Source organism: Loxodonta africana, chromosome 3 (genome assembly GCF_030014295.1).
Source record: "Loxodonta africana isolate mLoxAfr1 chromosome 3, mLoxAfr1.hap2, whole genome shotgun sequence".
Lineage (NCBI taxonomy): Eukaryota > Metazoa > Chordata > Mammalia > Proboscidea > Elephantidae > Loxodonta > Loxodonta africana.
The window spans coordinates 80,125,372-80,145,095 of NC_087344.1; the positions used below are offsets into that span (position 1 = coordinate 80,125,372).

At 39.3% G+C, this 19,724-nt stretch overlaps 1 protein-coding gene across 1 annotated transcript in view; it reads left to right on the forward strand.

Moving 5' to 3' along the window:
• The window catches only part of CFAP57 (cilia and flagella associated protein 57), a 115,245-nt gene that overhangs the window by 30,694 nt on the left and 64,827 nt on the right, over nucleotides 1-19,724 (forward strand). Inside the window, 3 exon segments of the mRNA XM_023554611.2 lie at nucleotides 11,857-11,996; nucleotides 12,814-12,979; nucleotides 14,258-14,371. Of these exon segments, the coding sequence (XP_023410379.2) occupies nucleotides 11,857-11,996; nucleotides 12,814-12,979; nucleotides 14,258-14,371 (420 nt within the window).

Below are 19,724 nucleotides of genomic sequence, written 5' to 3' on the forward strand. Positions count from 1 at the left end.
AGTGATGGCCAAACAACATGATGAACATAACTGATGTCACTTAACTGTACATGTGAAGATTCTAGAAATGGCAAGTGTTCTGTTACTTATATATTTCCCATGAGCAAAAAAATAAAAGAGTAAAAAGCAAGCCACAGAGAAAGATACTTGTAACACATATAACCCACAAAGGACTAGTATCCAGATTTTATAAAGAACGTCTATAAATCAGTCAGGCAACCAAGTCAAGTAATAGGTAAGCGGTATTAAAAAACATTTCACAAAAGAGAATTCCAAATGGTCAATTCATATAGGAAAAAATGTTCAACTCTATTAGTAATCAGTGAAATGCAAATTAGAGCCACAATGATATGTTTCAACAGAAAGCATTATACACTGATGGTGGGAGGTTAAATTGGTATGGCCATTTGGGGAATAATTTGGCATTATCTAGTTAGGCTGAATATTAACATATTAACGTACTATACGACTCAACAGTTCCAGTCCTGGGTATATACCCTAGGGAAATGTCAATATATCTGCATCAGAATATATACACAAATGTTCATAATGCGCTGTTCATATTACCAAAATCTGAGGAGAAATGTCCACCAAAAGTAGAATGGATACATAAATTTTAATATATTCATACAATGGAATGATATACATGCAACAACATGGATGAATTTCATAAATAATCTGGGTGAAGACAACGAAGATCGTATACAGTGTGATTCTATTCATTTATAATTCAAGAAGAAGCTAAATACTCAATATTGTTAAGATATATATATGTGATAATACTTTAAAAAAAAAAAAAAGACAAGAAAATGTTTATTACAACAAACCAAATCCATGGCCATCAAGTCAATTCTGACTCATAGCAACCACACAGGACAGAGTAGAACTGCTCCACAGGGCTTCCAAGGAACACCTGGTGGATTCAAACTGCTGACCTTTTGGTTAGCAGCTATAGCACTTAACCACTACACCACCAGGGTTTCCTTACAACAAACAAGACAGTGGTTATCTCTAGGGGGAGGAGAAGAACACATGAGAGGCTTTAGGGAGTTGGTAATTACTATTTCTTGACTTGGCAGTTGTTAGTGGATGTTTATTTTATAATGACTCATTAAACAGTATAAATGTTTTGTATAGAGTAGCATTGAGAGCCCAAAAATAAACCCATACATCTATGGTCAATTGATTTTTGACAAGGGTGCTAAGTCCACTCAATGGGAACAGAATAGTCGGTTTAATAAATGATACTGGGACAACTGAATGTCCACATGCAAAAGAATGAACCTGGACCCATACCTCACACCATATACAAAAATTAACTCAAAATTCATGAAGGACCTACACTTGAGGACAAAAACCATAAAACTCTTAGAAGAAAGCAGGGATAATGCTTCAGGATCTGATTTTTAACAGTGGATTTTTAGATATGACACCAAATGCATGAGCAGCAAAAGACAAAATTAGATAAATTGGACTTCATCAAAATTAAAAATTTTGACATCAAACGACTTTATCAAGAAAGTGAAGAGACAACCTACAGAATGGGAAAAATTGGGGGAAACCATGTATCTGATAAATAAGAGCTTAATATCCAGAATATATAAAGAATACTTAAAACCTAACAAGAAGAAGATAAACAACCCAATCAAAAAATGGGCAAAAGAATTGAATGGACATTTCACCAAAGAAGATACATAAATGGCCAATAAGCACATGAAAAGATGCTCAATGTCACTAGTCATTAGGGTAATGCAAATCAAAACCACAAGGAGATACCGCTTCACCCCCCACTAGAATGACTATGATAAAAAAAAAAAAAAGGCAAGTAACAAGTGTTGGCAAGGATGTGGAGAAAATTGGAACCCGCATCCGTTGCTGGTGGGAATGCAAAATGGTACAGCTACTGTGGAAAACAGCTTGGCAGTTCCTCAAGAAATTAAACTTAGGTATGGAGCCAACATGATGCTTTAGTCAGATGCATCGTGCAGTCCCTCTGCAGCAAAGACCCAAGAAACTACAAAAGATACAAACATCAATCCTGAAACCATAAGTATCACATAAAGGGATTAAGAACTAGATCAAACACCCAATGGAAGAAGAAACTGACGGAAAACAGAATGAGGAGAGATACAGAGGGGAGGTCCCCTGCTAACACAGCACAGCATTGCAATCTTGGAGCACAGCCAGCAATGACCCTGGATAGAGAGTACGAGAAGGCAGCTTCATGGAGTTCCCAGCAGGAGACAGAGCACTTGGTAACCAGAGAAACACTCTTTCCCACCCTTCACCTTTCTGTCCCATATTCTACCACTACCCCTTCTGACAAGCCACATCCCACTGCTGCAGGTATAGAGCTGCTGGCCTGTGCCAACCTGGGTCTGCCCTGCCCCCTCGCTCCTGCCATGACATTTTTTTCCCTTTCTTCCTTTTCTTTCTCCACCCACCTAAACCTGTTCACCACCTGTGCCACGCCACACCACTGCAGGTAGACAGCTACCAGCCCACTGCCACCCTAGGTCCCCCCTGCCCCACCCACCAGCTTCCACCATGCCATTTTTTCCCCTTTCCTCCTTTTCTTTATCCCTCTCACCTAGCCCCATACCCCACCTGCACCCCTTCCCACTGGGCCTCGCTGCACCACTGTGAGTAGAGAACTACCAGCCTGTCACTGCCCTGAGTCCCTGTCACTCCCACTCCCCCCGCCCAGCCACCCCCAACCATCCCCCAACCACCAACTCCTGTAGGGCCATTTTTCCCCCTTTCTTCCTTTTCTTTCTCCCTCCCACCTAGCCCCATGTGCCATCTCTACCCCTTCTCACTGGGCACACCGTACCACCATGGGTATAGTGCTACCAGCCTGCTGCCACCTCAGGTCCTCCTCACCCCCACCCACCAGCTGCCATCATGCTGTTACTTTTCTTTTTCCCTTTCCTTTTCTTTTTCCCTTCCACCTAGCCCCATACACCATCTCTATGCCTTCCTGCTGGGGAATCCTGCATCACTGCAGGTAGACAGCCACCACTGCCCAAAGTCCCACCTGTCAGCTCCCAACATGCCTTTTTTTTTCCCCCTTTCTTCCTTTTCTTTCTCCCTCCCACCAAGCCCCATATGCCACCTTCCCCTCTTCCTGCCAGACCATGCCATACTTCCATGGCTAGAGATCCATTTGTCCGCCACTTTCTACCTCCTACTGAGCCTCTTCCCTCCTTCCCATAGGCCCCCAGGTCCACCCCACTTCCACTTACTAGCTATCCTTCTCTTTTTTTAAATCATTTTTTCCTTCCCACCACCTAGCCCCATACCCACCCACCCCCACCAGCCCTCATTGTGCCTCTAGAGCTAGAGCATCCCCAGCTCAAGCCTGCCACCACACTAGGCCCACACTGCCCCTCCCCTCCTGCCACTCAACCAGCTGTTGAACAGTGGGAAGTGGGGCTGTACCACTCCCTGTTCAACACCCCCACCTACCTGGTGAGAGGCTGTGAACACTGGCACACTGCTCAACTAACATCAGGAGGCAGACAGCGCCCACCCAGTCTGCCTTCAGCCACCTTGCCAAACCAGCATACAGCAAAGCAGGTTCAACCTGCCTGTGCTGCCCTGCCCATCCAAACAAGGTGGTGAGAGCTATAGTGCCCACAGATGAACAAGCAGCAAAGTACACCTGGCCAACCTGATCTGGCATATCAAAACAAGACAAACAATGTCTCCTTAATGTCGTGGAGACAACAGACAATATCAAAACATATAAAAAAGCAGGACAAGATGGCTCCAGCAAGTGACCAAAATAATCAGATGACCTTCTAGTAGAAGAAGAGGCAGTGGAACTACCTGATATGGAATTCAAAAGACTAATATTTAGGGCTTTCCAAGAGATTAGGAAAAAGATCAAGGAAAATAGACAAAACCAAGGAAAAAATAGACAAAATCATGGAAAACACAGACAAAACCAACAAAAACAGCTAAAATCAAGGAAAACACAGACACAGCAGTAAAAGAGTTGAGGAAAATAATACAAGAGCAAAACATCAAAAAAATTAGAAATCATACAAAAACAGCAACTAGAAGGCCAAAAGATAAACAAAATTTCAGAAATGGGCAACTCAATAGAAGGTTTTAGGAGCAAGTTTGAAACAATAGAAGACAGAATCAGCAAGACTGAAGACAAATCCATGGATGCCACTTTGTTTGAGGAAAAATCAGGAAAAAAATGAAGAAAGCCTAAGAACTATGTAAGATGCAATCAAGAGCAAAAATCTGGAGTTCCAGAACAGGAAGAGAAAATGGAAAGCACAGAGAAGATTGTTGAAGATTTGTTGGCAGAAAACTTCCCAAATGTCATGAAAGATGAAAAGTCGACCATCCAAGAATCACAGTGAACCCCATATACAATATACCCCAAAAGAAAGTCACCAAGACATATCATAATCATACTTGCCAAAGACAAAAAAGAAAGAATCCTGAGAACAGCTTGAAAAAAACAAAAAGTCACCTACAAAGGGGAAGCAATAAGACTAAGCTCTGATTACTCAGCAGAAACTATGCAGGCAAGAAGGCAATGGGATGACATATAAAACCTTGAAAGAAGAAAACTGCCAACCAAGAATAATATATCCTGCAAAACTCCCTCTCAAATACGATGGTGAAATTAGAATATTTCAAAATAAACAGAAGTTAAGGGACTTCATAAAAATAAAACCAAACTTACAAGAAATATTAAAGGGAGTCCTTCAATTAGAGAACCGACAACATCAGAGTCTAGGACTCAGGACAGCATTAGCCAGATACCAACCTAGGTAAAGAACTCTCAACAATAAAACAAAGCTAAAAGACTTAAAACAGGGAAACAAATGTCAATCTGTAAATGACAACAACGTCAAAATACAAAGGGAAATAAACAGTGTAGAATTTTCAAATGGAGAGGAAGTAAAGGTGATATCAAGTAATAAAATACTTGTTCAAACTTAGAAAGATAAGGGTAAATTTCAGAGTGACCACAAAGAAAGTTAACAAAACTACTCATCAGAATAAAAAAGAAGAAAAGCATAAGTTATAGTAAACACAAAATCTATAATAACGAAAGAAAAGAAAACAAAATCCACAAATAAAAGGAACTCAACACAGGAAAATAAGAAGAACAAAGAAAACGTCGGCACCATGAAAAAAAAAAGCACAACAATATGACAGCAGTAAACTCATACCTGTTGATAGTCACACTGAATGTAAATGGCTTAAATGAACCTGTAAAGAGACAGGGAATGGCAGAATGGGTAAGAAAGGATAACCCCTCAATATGCTGTCTACAAGAGACACACCTTAGACACAAAGCCATAAATATATTAAAAATCAAAGAATGGAAAACATATATCAAGCAAACAGTAACCAAAAAAGGACAGGAGCTGCAATACTAATCTCAGATAAAATAGACTTTAAGGCAAAATTAATGATAAAAGACGAGGAAGGACATTATATAATGATTAGAGGTACAGTCCACCAAGAAGACATAACTTTAATAAATCTCTACACAGCCAACAACAGGGCTCCAAAACACATAAAAAAGAGAAATTGACAGTTCCACAATAATAGTAGGAGAATTCAACGCACCATTCCTGATAAAGGACAGAACATCTAGAAAGAAACTCAACAAAAATACAGAAGATCTGAAGGCCAAAATCAACCAACTTGACCACATAGACATATATAGAACGCGCCACTTAACAGCAGGAAAGTATACATTCTTTTTAAACGTTCTCCAGAATAGAACACGTTGTAGGACACAAAGCAACCCTCAAGAAAATCCAAAACATCAAAATAATACAAAACATTCTATCTGATCACAGTACCATAAAAGTAGAAATCAGTAACAGGAAGAGCAAGGAAAAAAATAAAATACATGGAAACTGAATCACACCTTGCTTAAAAACAAACTGGGTGGTAGGAGAAATCAAAGAAGGAATAAAAAAATTCCTAGAATTCGATGAGAATGGAAATACAACATGCCAAAACTTATGGGACATAGCAAAGGCAGTGCTCAAAGGTCAATTTATAGCAATAAACACACACATCAAAAAAAAGAATGGGCCAAAATAAAAACAATAGCCCTACAACTCAAACAAATAGAAAGAGAACAGCAAAAGAAGCCCACAGCCACCAGAAGGAAATATAAAGATTAGAGCAGAAATAATTGAAATAAAAAAAAAAAAAATTGAAATAGAGAACAAAAAAACAATAGAACCAACAAGACCAAAAGTCGTTTTTTTGAAAAGGCCAACCAAATCTACAAAGCATTGACCAAACTGACAAAAGAAAAACAGGTGAGGAAGCAGATAACCCAAATAAGAAATAAGATCGGTGACATTATAAAACACCAAACTGAAATAAAAAGAATCATAACAGAATACTATGAAAAATTGTACTCCAACAAATTTGAAAACCTAGAGGAAATCGACAAATTTCTAGAAACACACTACCTATCTAAACTAACACAAGCTGAGATAGAAAATCTGAACAGACCCATAAAAAGAGAAGAAATTAAAGAGGTGATTTAAAAAACTCCCAACAAAAAAAGTCCTGGCCCAAGTGTATTCACTAAACTTCTACCAGACTTTCAGGAAAAGCTAACACCAGTACTACTCAAGCTATTTCAGAGCATAGAAAAGGAAGGAATACTGCCAAACTCATTCTGTGAAGCCAGTATAACCCTGATACCAAATCCAGGCAAAGACAACACAAAAAAAGACTATAGACCAATATCCCTCGTGAACATAGACGCAAAATTCTCAACAGAGTTCTAGCCGATAGAATTCAACAACATATCAAAAAAATAATGTATCATGACCAAGTGGGATTCATACTGGTTATGCAGGGATTGTTCAACATTAGAAAATCAATCAGCATAATCCACCACAGAAATAAAACAAAAGAATCACGTGATCATATTAGTCAACACAGAAAAGGCATTTGACAAAGTCCAGCACCCATTCCTGATAAAAACTGTCAGCAAAATAGGAATAGAAGGGAAATTCATCAACATGATATGCAAAACTAACAGCTAACATCGTTCTAAACAGAGAGAGATTGAAAGCATTCCCCCTGAGAATGGAAACCAGACAATGATGCCCTTTATAACCACTCTTATTCAACGTTGTACTGGAAGTCCTAACTAAAGCAATAATGCAAGAAAAAGAAAGGGCACCCAAATTGGTAAGGAAGAAGTAAAACTATCCCTATTCACAGATGGTACGATCTTATACACAGAAAACCCCCAAAGAATCCACAAGAAAGCTACTGGAACTAATAGAATATTTTAGCAAAGTAGCAGAATACAAGACTAACATAGAAAAATCAGTTGGATTCCTCTACACCAACAAAGAGAACTTCAGAAAGGGAAATCACCAAATCAATACCATCTACAGTAGCTCCCAAGAAGATGAAGTACTTAGGAATAAATATAACCAGGGACATAAAAGACCTATACAAAAAAACACTATTGCAAGAAACCAAAAAGAGACCTAAAAAAAAAGACCTACATAAGTGAAAAACATACCAGGCTTATGGATAGGAAGACTCAACCTTGTGAAAGTGTCAATACTACCCAAAGCAATAACCAGATGTAATACAATCCCAATTCAAATTCCCACAGCATTCTTTAACAAGATGGAGAAACAAATCACCAACTTTATATGGAAAGGGAAGAGGCCCTGGACAAGTAGAGCATTACTGAAGAAGAAAAGCAAATTGGGTGGCCTTACACTACCTGATTTTAGAACCTGTTATACAGCCATGGTAGTCAAAACAGCCTGGTACTGGTACAATCAGAGACACATAGACCAATGGAACAGAATTGAGAACTCAGATGTAAATCCATCCATCTATGAGAAGTTGATATTTGACAAAGGTCCAAAGTCCATTAAATGGGGAAAAGACAGTCTCTTTAACAAAATGTTGCTGGCATAATTGGATGTCCATCTATAAAAAAATGAGACAAGATCCAATTATGCACAAAAACTAACTCAAAGTGGATCAAAGACCTAAATATAACATATAAAACCATAAGAATCATGGAAGAAAAATAGGGACAATGCTAGGGGCCCTAATACATGGCATAAATAGGATACAAATTCTAACTAACAATACACAAACGCCAGAAGAGAAACTAGACAAATGGAAGCTCCTGAAAATTAGAAACTTATGCTCATGAAAAGACTTCACCAAAAGAGTAAAAAGAGAGCCTACAGATTGGGGGGAAAAAATTGGCTACAACATCCAACAAGGTTCTAATCTCTGAAATCTACAGAATACTTCATCTCAATAATGAAAAGACAATTAAAATCCAATCCAATTAAAAAATGAGCAAAGGATATGGACAGTCCATCAAAGAAGACATTCAGGCAGCCAACAGACACATGAGGAAATGCTCACGATCATTAGCCATTCCAAAAAAAAGAAACTCTGCCATCGAGTAGATTCCAACTCATAGCGACCCTATTTTTTTTTTTTTCTAGTGCCATCGAGTAGATTCCAACTCATAGCGACCCTATAGAGAAATGCAAATCAAAACTACAGTGAGATACCATCTAACCCCGACAATACTGGCACTCATCCAAACTACAAGATAACAAATATTGGAGAAGGTACAGGGAGACTGGAACTCTTATGCACTGCTGGTGAGAATGTAAAATGGTATAACCACTTTGGAAAACAATATGGCGCTTCCTTAAAAAGCTAGAAGTTGAAATACCATACGATCCAGCAATCCCACTCCTAGGAATATATCTTAGAGAAATAAAAGCCATCACACTAATAGACATATCCATACCCATATTCATTGCAGCACTATTCACAATAGCAAAAAGATGGAAACAAACTAAATGCCCATCTACAGAAAAATGGGCAACAAACTATGGAACATACACACGATGGAATACTTTGCAACAATAAAGAACAATGATGAATCCACGAAACATCTTACAACATGGATGAATTTGGAAGGTGTTTTGCTGAGTGAAATAAGCCAATCACAAAAGGGCAAATATTGTATGAAACAGCTATTAGAAGAACTCAAGAAAAGGTTTACACATAGAAAAAAACATTCTTTAATGGTTATGAGCCTGGGGGTGTGGGGAAGTTACTAAGTAGATAGCAGACAAGTATTCAAACAGAACAAGGGGATACTACATGGTTTAAAGTAGGAAAGCTGTGCATATCCTTTCACCATACTTATTCAGTCTGTATGCTGAACAGATAATCTGACAATCTGGACCATATGCAGAAGAACAGGGCATCAAGAATGTAGGAAGATGCACTAAGAACCTGTGATATGCAGATGACACAGCCTTGCTTGCTGAAAGTGAAGAGGACTTGAATCACTTACTGATGAAGATCAAAGACCACAACCTTCAGTATGAATTATACCTCAACATAAAGAAAACAAAAATCCTCACAACTGGACCAACAAGCAACATCTTGGTAAATGGAAAAAAGATTGAAGTTGTCAAGGATTTCATTTTACTTGTATCCACAATCAACAGCCATGGAAGCAGCAGTCAAGAAATCAAAAGACACACTGTATTGGGTAAATCTGCTGCAAAGGACCTCTTTAAAGTGTTGAAAAGCAAAGATGTCACTTTGAAGACTAAGGTGTGCCTGACCCAAGCCATGGTGTTTTCAATGGCCTCCTGTGCATGTGAAAGCTGGACAATGAATAAGGAAGACTGAAGAAGAATTGACGCCTTTGAATTGTGGCGTTAGCAAAGAATATTGAATGTACCATGGACTGCCAAAAAAAAAAGAACAAATCTGTCTTGGAAGAAGTACAGCCAGACTGCTCCTTAGAAGCTAGGATGGCAAGACTACATCTCATATACTTTGGACATGTAACCAGGAGGGATCAGTCCCTGGAGAAGGACATCATGCTTGGTAAATTAGAGGACCAGAGAAAAAGAGGAAGACCCTCAACAAGATGGTTGACACAGTGGCTGCAACCAAGGGCTCAAGCGTAACAACTATTTTGAGGATGGTGCAGGACCAGGCAGTGTTTCATTCTGTTGTACGTAGGGTCGCTGTGAGTCAGGACCAACTTGATGGCACTTAACAAGAACAGCAACAGATCAAGAAGGGGAGAGTATTGACGTGGCTTGAGGTTGGCAACCAGTGTCACAAAACAATATGAGTATTCGTTGTTTAACAGGAAACTAATTTTCTCTGTAAACCTTCACCTAAAGCACAATTTAAAAAGAAAAATAGAGAATGCATGTACTTTATTATCTAGTAGTCTGCCACTGGATACGTACCAGGAAGTCCATCACACAAGTCTATCAGAGAATATGTACGAAGATGTTCACTTTAGTATCTGTAGCAATGGAGAGTTGAAGACAATCCAGATGTCCTCCCCTAGGGGTAATGGAGAAGTAAAATAGTTGGATGCATACTATACAAAACAGCAATTAGAAACAGTAAATTATACATACTGCAACACAGATGTTTCCTTAAAAATGTAGTGTTGAGAGAAAAAGGTAAAAATACAGAAGCACAATACCATTAGTAGAAATACAAAATGCACACACATATATATACTTTTCAAGGACATAAATGAAACACATTAGTTTTTGCTTATGATAAAGGAGGAACAAGAGTGACAACTGAGGAAGAAAGGAAAAAAAGTTGGCCTTGCATGAATTGATTATGATAACCGGCAACTCTGCTCCTGAGATGCAAAATACAGAGAGCAGAGATACAAAATCAAAGAAATAGGAGGCAAGGTCATCAGATGAGATTTGGGAATGGAAGAAAAAGGAAGAGAATTTGGGAAATAGTCTTTTGGAGATTTCAGAAAATGAACTTATTCCAGGCAGTGCTAAATGCCTATTGGAGGTTTGTAACCATGTATTTTAAGTGAAACCAGTAAGTCTGTTTGATTCTCCATCATTATACCACTACAGAAAGAAGAGAGGGAAGAGAGTGAGTTATTTTTGTTTTTAAGATAAGAGAAATCGAGTGTATTTTTTAAAAACTAACAGGAATGTTGTATAGAAAAAGATTGGAGATATTGGAGAAAGAAGGGGTAACGGATGGAGAAGAATGAGACTAATATGTGCCCCCCAAACCCCACCCCAGCATAGCCATGGATACTTTTTCCACAGAGACAGAGAGAAGGGCAGAGTAGATGGAGAGTTTACAGGTGGAAGAGAGCTGGATCTGGGGAATTCCCGTCTCAGCCAGCCTTTGTCTTGGCTGTGAACAGACCAAAAATATGTATACCTAACTGGATTTCCCAGAATCAGTCCTCATTCAGGCGTCCCATGGATGATACCTCTGGTGATAGCAGATATCTGGAACCTACATGCCCAGGGCGATAGGAAGGATCTCAATTTAAAATCATTCACCCAGCTCTCATTTGGTGGTGGTGGTTAGACTAATTGTTGCAGTTTCTCTGGAGAGAAATTTGGCAGTGCTTATCAAGATCCTTAAAACCGTTCATACCATTTTATCCAGTATTCCATTTCTAGAAATTTATCTAAGGAAGTAATAAGAGAGGTACACCAGAATTTATATGCAAGGATATTCAGTTTAGTGTGAATGCTATATAACAAAAACTGGACACCACTTAAATATTTCAACTGTAGAGGATTGGTTAAATTAAATAATGGGATAGATGTAGAATAAAACATTTTATTGTCATTAAAATAATTTCAAATAATAATAGCATAGAAAAATGTATACAATGTTAAAACACCGTGCACAGCCTGATTTCTGTGCGTCCAGACTAATTAACGCTCATGGGAACTAATTAGAACTTAAGTGCATAGCCAGCGTTTTGCGTACTTCACCAGATCTCATTCTGTATGGTTTCTCCAGGGGGAGCCTGCTCACTTCGAGTATCTGATGTACCCATTACACTCGGCATCCATCACTGGTCTATCCACGTGCATCCGCAAACCTCTCATTGCCACCTGTTCTCTGGATCAATCCATTCGCATCTGGAATTATGAAACAAAGTAAGGAATGAAAGCCTTTGCTACTGTGGTATGCAGGATTTCAGTTGTTAAATTTCGTTAATATGAATTATTTTAATTAAAATTTGAATTATTTTAATTAGAGGTTTTAATTTTTAATTACTTAGAAGTTTTCAGTTGGAAAAGTATATGTTTTTCTAATCAAGCCAGCCAACCTACCTGTTCCTCACTCTTGCATAGGCTAAAAAATTATTTTGTGGTTTATTAAATGTTTACTACATGCCAGATACCAGGCTAAATACTAGGGACATAAACAGCCTGATCTCTAATATCTCACCTTCTTACATAACCTCCTATGTCCTTCCAGGTCTCCTAGTCCCTCACTCTCACTGGAGCTGCTTTTTGCCCCATGGAGCTCTTCATACCACCAGTCCTTCCATTTTTTCCCATGATCAGTTCCTAACCACCCTCAACTCCCTAGTGACTTTATTGTCCTGCCTCAGCTTCCCTGAGAATCTCCAACCTTAGACTGGCCACACAGTGTTTTCCTTGCTCTTGTATACAGCTCCTGAGGCCTGCTGGAAGAAATTGTACAATACTTCTCATTTTTTGGAATCTAAACAGAGCTAAGTCTTCAACATCACTAGACAGTCCCTTGACCAGCCCCCCTTATTTACCAGACTCGCTGCTGGACACTATCTTCAAGTAACCAAAATCTAGAAAGAAGAGATGGTAAATTCATAATTGTAAGCAATAAAGTTCTCAAATGCTAAGATAAAAAACACAGACCAGATACAGTGAAGGACCTGACAGATTTAGTGGGCCAGGCTTATAATTCAGTAATTGATCTTTTCTGTAGCACTCTGGAACTATATAAGGAATACCAGGAAGAGGCATATGCCATCAGTCTTCACCCATCTGGACACTACATTGTAGTAGGGTTTGCTGACAAACTACGCGTTATGAATCTACTCATTGATGACATACGTTCTTTCAAAGAATACTCTGTCAGAGGATGCAAAGAGGTAAAAGCTGCTGGGGATAAGGTTCCATTCCTCGGAAAGCCAGATTCTTGAAATATCAAGAACCAACAAACTCTGGGAGGTGGGACCAAAGCCTGTCTTACAGAATGTTGACGAGTTGCCATTGAGTTGATTCTAACTCATGGCGACCCTGTGTGTATCGGAGTAGAACTGCGCTCTGTCGGATTTTTTCAATGGCTGATGTTTCAGAAGTAGGTTGCCAGGCCTTTCTTTCGAGGCACCTCTTGGTGGACTCCACCCTCCAACCTTTCAGTTAGCAGCCAAGCACATTATACTTAACTTCAGTGGCTTAAAAAAAGAAACAAACAAAAAAAAATCCAATTCACACACCAAGTTCATTGAGTATGATTTCGTCCCCATTTTCTAATGCCCACCAAAATATTTCATTGAACCCCAAACCTTGTGAGATCCACGTGCAATAAGTCCTCTCTGTGACTGTGGAGTATTAAGAAAGAGAAGTGTTGAAAAAGAAATGTCAGGATCAGTCACAGCTGGGAAGGCAAGGTTGGCGATTGGGAGGAGCCAGGGAAAACAAGCAAAACAGTGAGAGGAAACCCTGAGAGTATGGCCCCTGGAAACACTTTTAACTCTGTACTGAAGTCACTCTTGAGGCTCACCCTTCAGCCAAAGATTAGACAGACCCATAGAACAAAATGAGACTAAGTGGACACACCAGCCCAGGGGCAAGGACAAGAAGCAGGAGGGGACAGGAAAGCTGATAATGGGGAACCCAAGGTCGAGAAAGAGAGTGTGTTGACATGTCGTGGGGTTGGCAACCAATGTCACAAAACAATGTGTGTACTAATTGTTTGATGAGAAACTAGTTTGCCCTGTAAACGTTCATCTAAAGCACAATTTGAAAATATATTTAAAAAAAAAAAAAAAAAAGAGATAATTAGCATCCCATCAGATTTTACCCTGAGATGACTTGCAATAACAAGACAATGATTTGGGGAGTCATTTCTCCACTTGGAAGCAGTGCTTTTACAGACGAAAAATGAGTGTTCTACCCAAGAGTGATCCAAGCAGCTTACTGATAAGTGCACATGGCAGTGTCAGCCTCTTGGATGGTAGGCGCTATAGAAATAGTGAACTGAAAATGTCACCAATTCTCGGTCCTATTTGCACCTTCCCCCACTCCCACCTATACACGTGGTTTCAGCCTGAACTCTTTGGGAAAAGCAGCTCTTGACTGTAACCTCTATTAGATTGTTCATTTCATTTCTTTCATTCTTGCTCTCTTGTTGTATTTTCCTACAGTGTTGCTTTAGCAATGGAGGTCACCTGTTTGCTGCAGTCAATGGAAATGTGATTCACATTTACACCACTACAAGCCTGGAGAACATCTCAAACCTGAAAGGGCACACAGGGAAGGTAAGTATGTGAATAGTGTCCAGAGAAGCAAGGAGTACCTGGCCTAGCACTGTGCTCAACATTGGGATACAGGTGAACAAAAGAGAAGTGATTCCTTTCCTCTTGGAGTTCACCATCGACCTGGAGAAAGAGGCATTAAAATAAATTTAAGATAAATTTAATTGCCAAATGCAATGGACTCAATTAAAGAAAAATATGGGATGTTATGAGAGGAAATAGCAAAAAGGTCGGCATAATTTAGATGAGGGTGTTTAGGCCTGAAGGAGTGAGCTGAAATTAACCAGGCAGAGGGGGTGAGAATTATCATGGCAGGTAGATAGGGTGCATGGGGTATCAGAGAGATCAGAGAAACTGAAAAGTCTGTGGGGCTGGAACACAGGTATCATGATAGAACATGGGGTGAGCTGAGATGGAAGTTTGGCAGGGGCTTAAGTACATGCGACCTTGTAGGCCTTTTAAGGATTTTATACATAATCTTCCCTGTTCCTTGAAATAATTGAAACTTTTGGGGAAAGGAATGATACAACCAGATTTGCATTTTGAAAGATTTTTTTGGTTGCAGAGTGAAGAATGTATTGAAGGCGGAAAAGGTAGAAATGGTTAGGAGTCTATTGTGAGTGTCTGCATTGATAAATGACAGTATTTTTTACCAGAATAATGGTGGTTCATATGGGGAGAAGTGGATCGATTCACAAGATATTTAGAAAGTAAAATAGTAGCTCCTGGGGATGGATTGGATGTGGGGCATGAAGACAAGAGAGGGGCCAAAGATTGCAAGTATAAGAAAAACTGAGAAGATGGATTTGGAGAGAAAAGGTGAAAATAAAGGCATTCCATGCAGAAGAACATATTACAGGTGATGGAATGGAGGTGTGAAATAGGATGGTAGTTTGTGGTTTATATGCCTGGAACATTGGATGCATTTGAGGAGTGATAGAAGAAGGAGCTAGAGAGTTTGGCTGCATCACGGAGGGCTGTGTATAATCTGTAGGTGATTAGAAGCAATAGAAAAGATTTAAGAAAGGAAACAGTGGAATCAGAAAGGTAATTTTCCAAACATTATTGAGGATGGATTAGAGGGGAGAGAAGTTGGGGTAATGGAAACCAGCTAGGACGTGAGGGTGAAAGATGGGTTAGGAACTAAACCATGGTTTTAGTAGTGGTGACAGAAAAGAAAGACACTAAGTTGCATTTTGGACATGTTATGTTTACTGTGTCCAGTAAGTGTCACGTATGAGTGTGGAGGTCAGGAAAGAAGTCAGGGCTGAAAATGAAGATTTAGGAGATTGTGTGGTAGTGGGAATCAGATGCATGGATCAGATCACCAAGGGCTTGTGTGGAATCAGAGAAGAATCTTGAGCAGGGGAGGGGGACCAATATTTAAGGGATTGATAAAAGAAGAGCCAGTGAAAGACTGCAAGTGAAGGACTAGAGAGAGAAAATACAAATAACCAATGTCAGGAGTAAAAAGGGTATATTGCTATAGATCCTATAGACATTAAAAAGATCAAAGGAGAGGCGGGGCCAAGATGGCAGAATAGACAGGCGCTTCTGGCGAACCCACTTACAACAAAGACCTGAAAAACAAGTGAAACGAGTATATTTATGACAAGCTAGGAGCCCTGAACATCAAAGACAAAGTTAGAAAACGAACTGAGCGGCAGGGGGTGGAAGAGATGGTTCAGAAGCAGAGAGGAGTTACTGGACCTGAATCACCGAAAGCCCTCAGGCACCATTCCCAGGAGCGGCTGCGGCGGGCTGGTACTAGCGTTCGGCTGCAGTTTCCTCAGAGAGAAGCAGCCAGCCACACAGCCTACTCATACCTCCGGAACCAGAGCAGAATGGTGCTTTTGGCAAGAGCTAAGTACTTGTGTATATGTTAACATGCCCCCACTCCCAAGCCAGCTTCAGCAGCTGTTGATTTCCCTGGGCCTGGGATAGGCCCTGTTGAGTGCCTAGAATCATCCTCCCAGCCTTGGAGAAGGAATAAATTTGCAGTTAGGGGAAAAGATAATTTGCCAGCACCACTAACCTGGGGAACTGAGAACAGAAGTGGCTCCTGTCCAGGCATACCCAGTCTGTGGACTTTGAATACTTTTCCCCTCTGCATGGACATGTGTGGGCCTATTTCAGGAGAATAGGCCCTCGTTGGCCGACTACAACTGTTTCAGCTGTGTAGTGGAGAGGTGGGTGTTTGATGTTTGACACCGGTTTGCCTATTAAACAGGGTACTTACCTACCCATATCAGGAGCCTAAGGACTGGTGGCTCTACTCAGGTCACCCAGCCACCTGCGACAGGGATCCAAGGATAACTGGTACCTCCCAGGCCCTACAACCAAAAATTTTGGGTGCCTATGGTCCATGTGCAGAACCCACCCACCTGTATGCTCTAGGGAACGGGGACATGGTCTCCTCAGAGACGCTTGGGGGATGATTCTCAGCCACCTGCCTTGTTCAGAGCGTGACCCCCTGCTGCAACCAGATACCAGTACCTACACCGATCACCCCTGCCCCTCTAAGTCTGTAGGACAGAGCCTGTACCACACACTTGCTGACTTACTACCTGGACACCTGAGCTGAATCCATATAAGAAAAGTGAATGGACTCCTTGACTGATATACCTGATAATAGCTCTAGCCATCTGGTGACAAGACATCAGAGCTTCTAAGGTGAAAATAATCAAGCTAGCTCACTCAAGGAACCCATTTGGACATACCAAAACGAAACAAAGCAAGATGCTAGGACACAGTAAGCAAACATAAAATAAACTAATACAATAACTTATAGATGGCTTGGAGACAACAATCAATATCAAATCACATAAAGAAACAGGCCATGATCACTTCAACAAGCTCTCAAAATGAAGAATCATGGGATCTTCTAGATGAAAGTGCCTTCCTGGAATTACCAGATGCAGAATACAAAAGATTAATATACAGAACCCTTCAAGACATCAGGAATGACATGAGGCAATACATAGAACAAGCCAAGGAACACACAGATAAAGCAGTTGAAGAAATTAAAAAGGTTATTCAGGAACATAATGAAAAATTTAATAAGCTGGAAAAATCCATAGACAGACAGCAATCAGAAATCCAGACAATTAACAATAAAATTACAGAAGTAGACAACTCAATAGAAAGTCAGAGGAGCAGAATTGAGCAAGTGGAACAAGAATTAGTGAACTTGAAGATAAAGCACTTGGCACCAAAATATTTGAAGAAAAATCAGCTCAAAAAAATTTTTTTAATGAAGAAGCCTTAAAAATCATGTGGGAATCTTATCAAGAGAAATAACCTACGAGTGATTGGAGCACCAGAACAGGGAGGGATAACAGAAAATACAGAGAGAATTGTTGAAGATTTGTTGGCAGAAAACTTCCCTGATATGGTGAAAGATGACAAGATATCTATCCAAGATGCTCATTGAACTCCACATAAGGTAGATTTTGAAAGAAAGTCACCAAGACATGTTATAATCACACTTGGCAAAACCAAAGATAAAGAGAGAATTTTAAGAGCAGCTAGGGATAAACGAAAAGTCACCTACAAAGGAGAGCCAATAAGAATAAGCTCAGACTACTCAGCAGAAACCATGCAGGCAAGATAGCAATAGGATGACTTATTTAAAAATTTGAAGGAAAAAAAATTGCCAGCCAAGAATCATATATCCTGCAAAACTGTCTCTTAAATATGAAGGTGAAATTAGGACATTTCTAGATAAACAGAAGTTTAGGGAATTCGTAAAAAACAAACCAAAACTACAAGAAATACTAAAGGGAGTTCTTTGGTTAGAAAATCAATAATATGAAGACTAGAACACTGGACAGAGCAGTCAGATGTCAACCCAGATGGGGAAATCACAAAAATAAATCAAGATTAAAAAAAATGCTCGAAACAGGGAAACAGCAATGTTATTATGTGAAAGAAAGCAACATTAAAACAATAAAGAGGGACTTTTTTTTTAAGCAATGTAGTCATAGATCTTTCATATGGAGAGGAAGACAAGGCGATATAAAGAAATAAAAGTTAGGTTTAAATTTAGAAAAACAGAGGTAAATATTAAGGTCACCATAACAGAGACAAACTATCCTACTCATTGAAATAAAATACAAGGAAAAAATAGAGACTCAGCAGAAACAAAATCAACAACAACGAATAAGAGGAAAAGACTATATATAAAGATAAACTACTTAGCAAAAAAAATTAAGTGGGAAAAAAACTCTCTGCAACACACAAAAAAAGACATCAAAATGACAGCACTAAATTCATACCTATCCATAATTATGCTGAATGTAAATGGACTAAATGCACCAATAAAGAGACAGAGAGTGGCAGAATGGATTAAAAAACACAATCCATCTATATCCTGCCTACAAGAGACGTACCTTAGACTTAGAGACACAAAAAAAACAAAAACTCAAAGGATGAAAAAAAATATATCAAGCAAACAACAATCAAAAATGAGCAGGAGTGGCAATATTAATTTTGGACAAAATAGACTTTAAAGTGAAATCTACCACAAAGGATAAGGAAGGACGCTATATAATGATTAAAGAGACAAGGTACCATGAGGAACTAACCATATTAAATATTTATACACCCAATGATAGGGCTTCAGGATACATAAAACAAACTCTAACATCATTGAAAAGTGAGATAGTTCCACAATTACGGTAGGAGACTACAACAGACCACTTTCGGTGAAGGATAGGACATCCAGAAAGAAGCTCAGTAAAGACAAGGAAGATCTAAAAGCCACAATCAACCAACTTGACCTTATAGACATATACAGAACACTTCACCCAACAGCAGTCAAGTATACTTTCTTTTCTAGTGCACATGGAAGGTTCTCTAGAATAGACCATATATTAGGCCATAAAACAAGCCTTAGCAGAATCCAAAACATTGAAATATTACAAAGCATCTTCTCTGACCATAAGGCCATAAAAGTAGAAATCAATAACAGAAAAAATAGGGAAAAGAAATCAAACACTTGGAAACCAAACAATACCCAGCTCAAAAAACACTGGATTATAGAAGACATTAAGAATGGAATAAAGAAATTCATAGAATCCGATGAGAATTAAAACACTTCCTATCAGATCTTTGGGACACAGCAAAAGCGGTGCTCTGAGGTCAATTTATATCAATAAATGTCCACATCCAAAAAGAAGGGCCAGAATCAAAGAATTATCCCTATAACTTGAACAAATAGAGAACAACAAAGAAACCCTCAGGCACCGGAAGAAAGCAAATAATAAAAACTACAGCAGAAATTAATGAAATAGAAAACAGAAAAACAATTGAGAGAATTAACAAGACCAAAAGCTGGTTCTTTGAAAAAATTAAC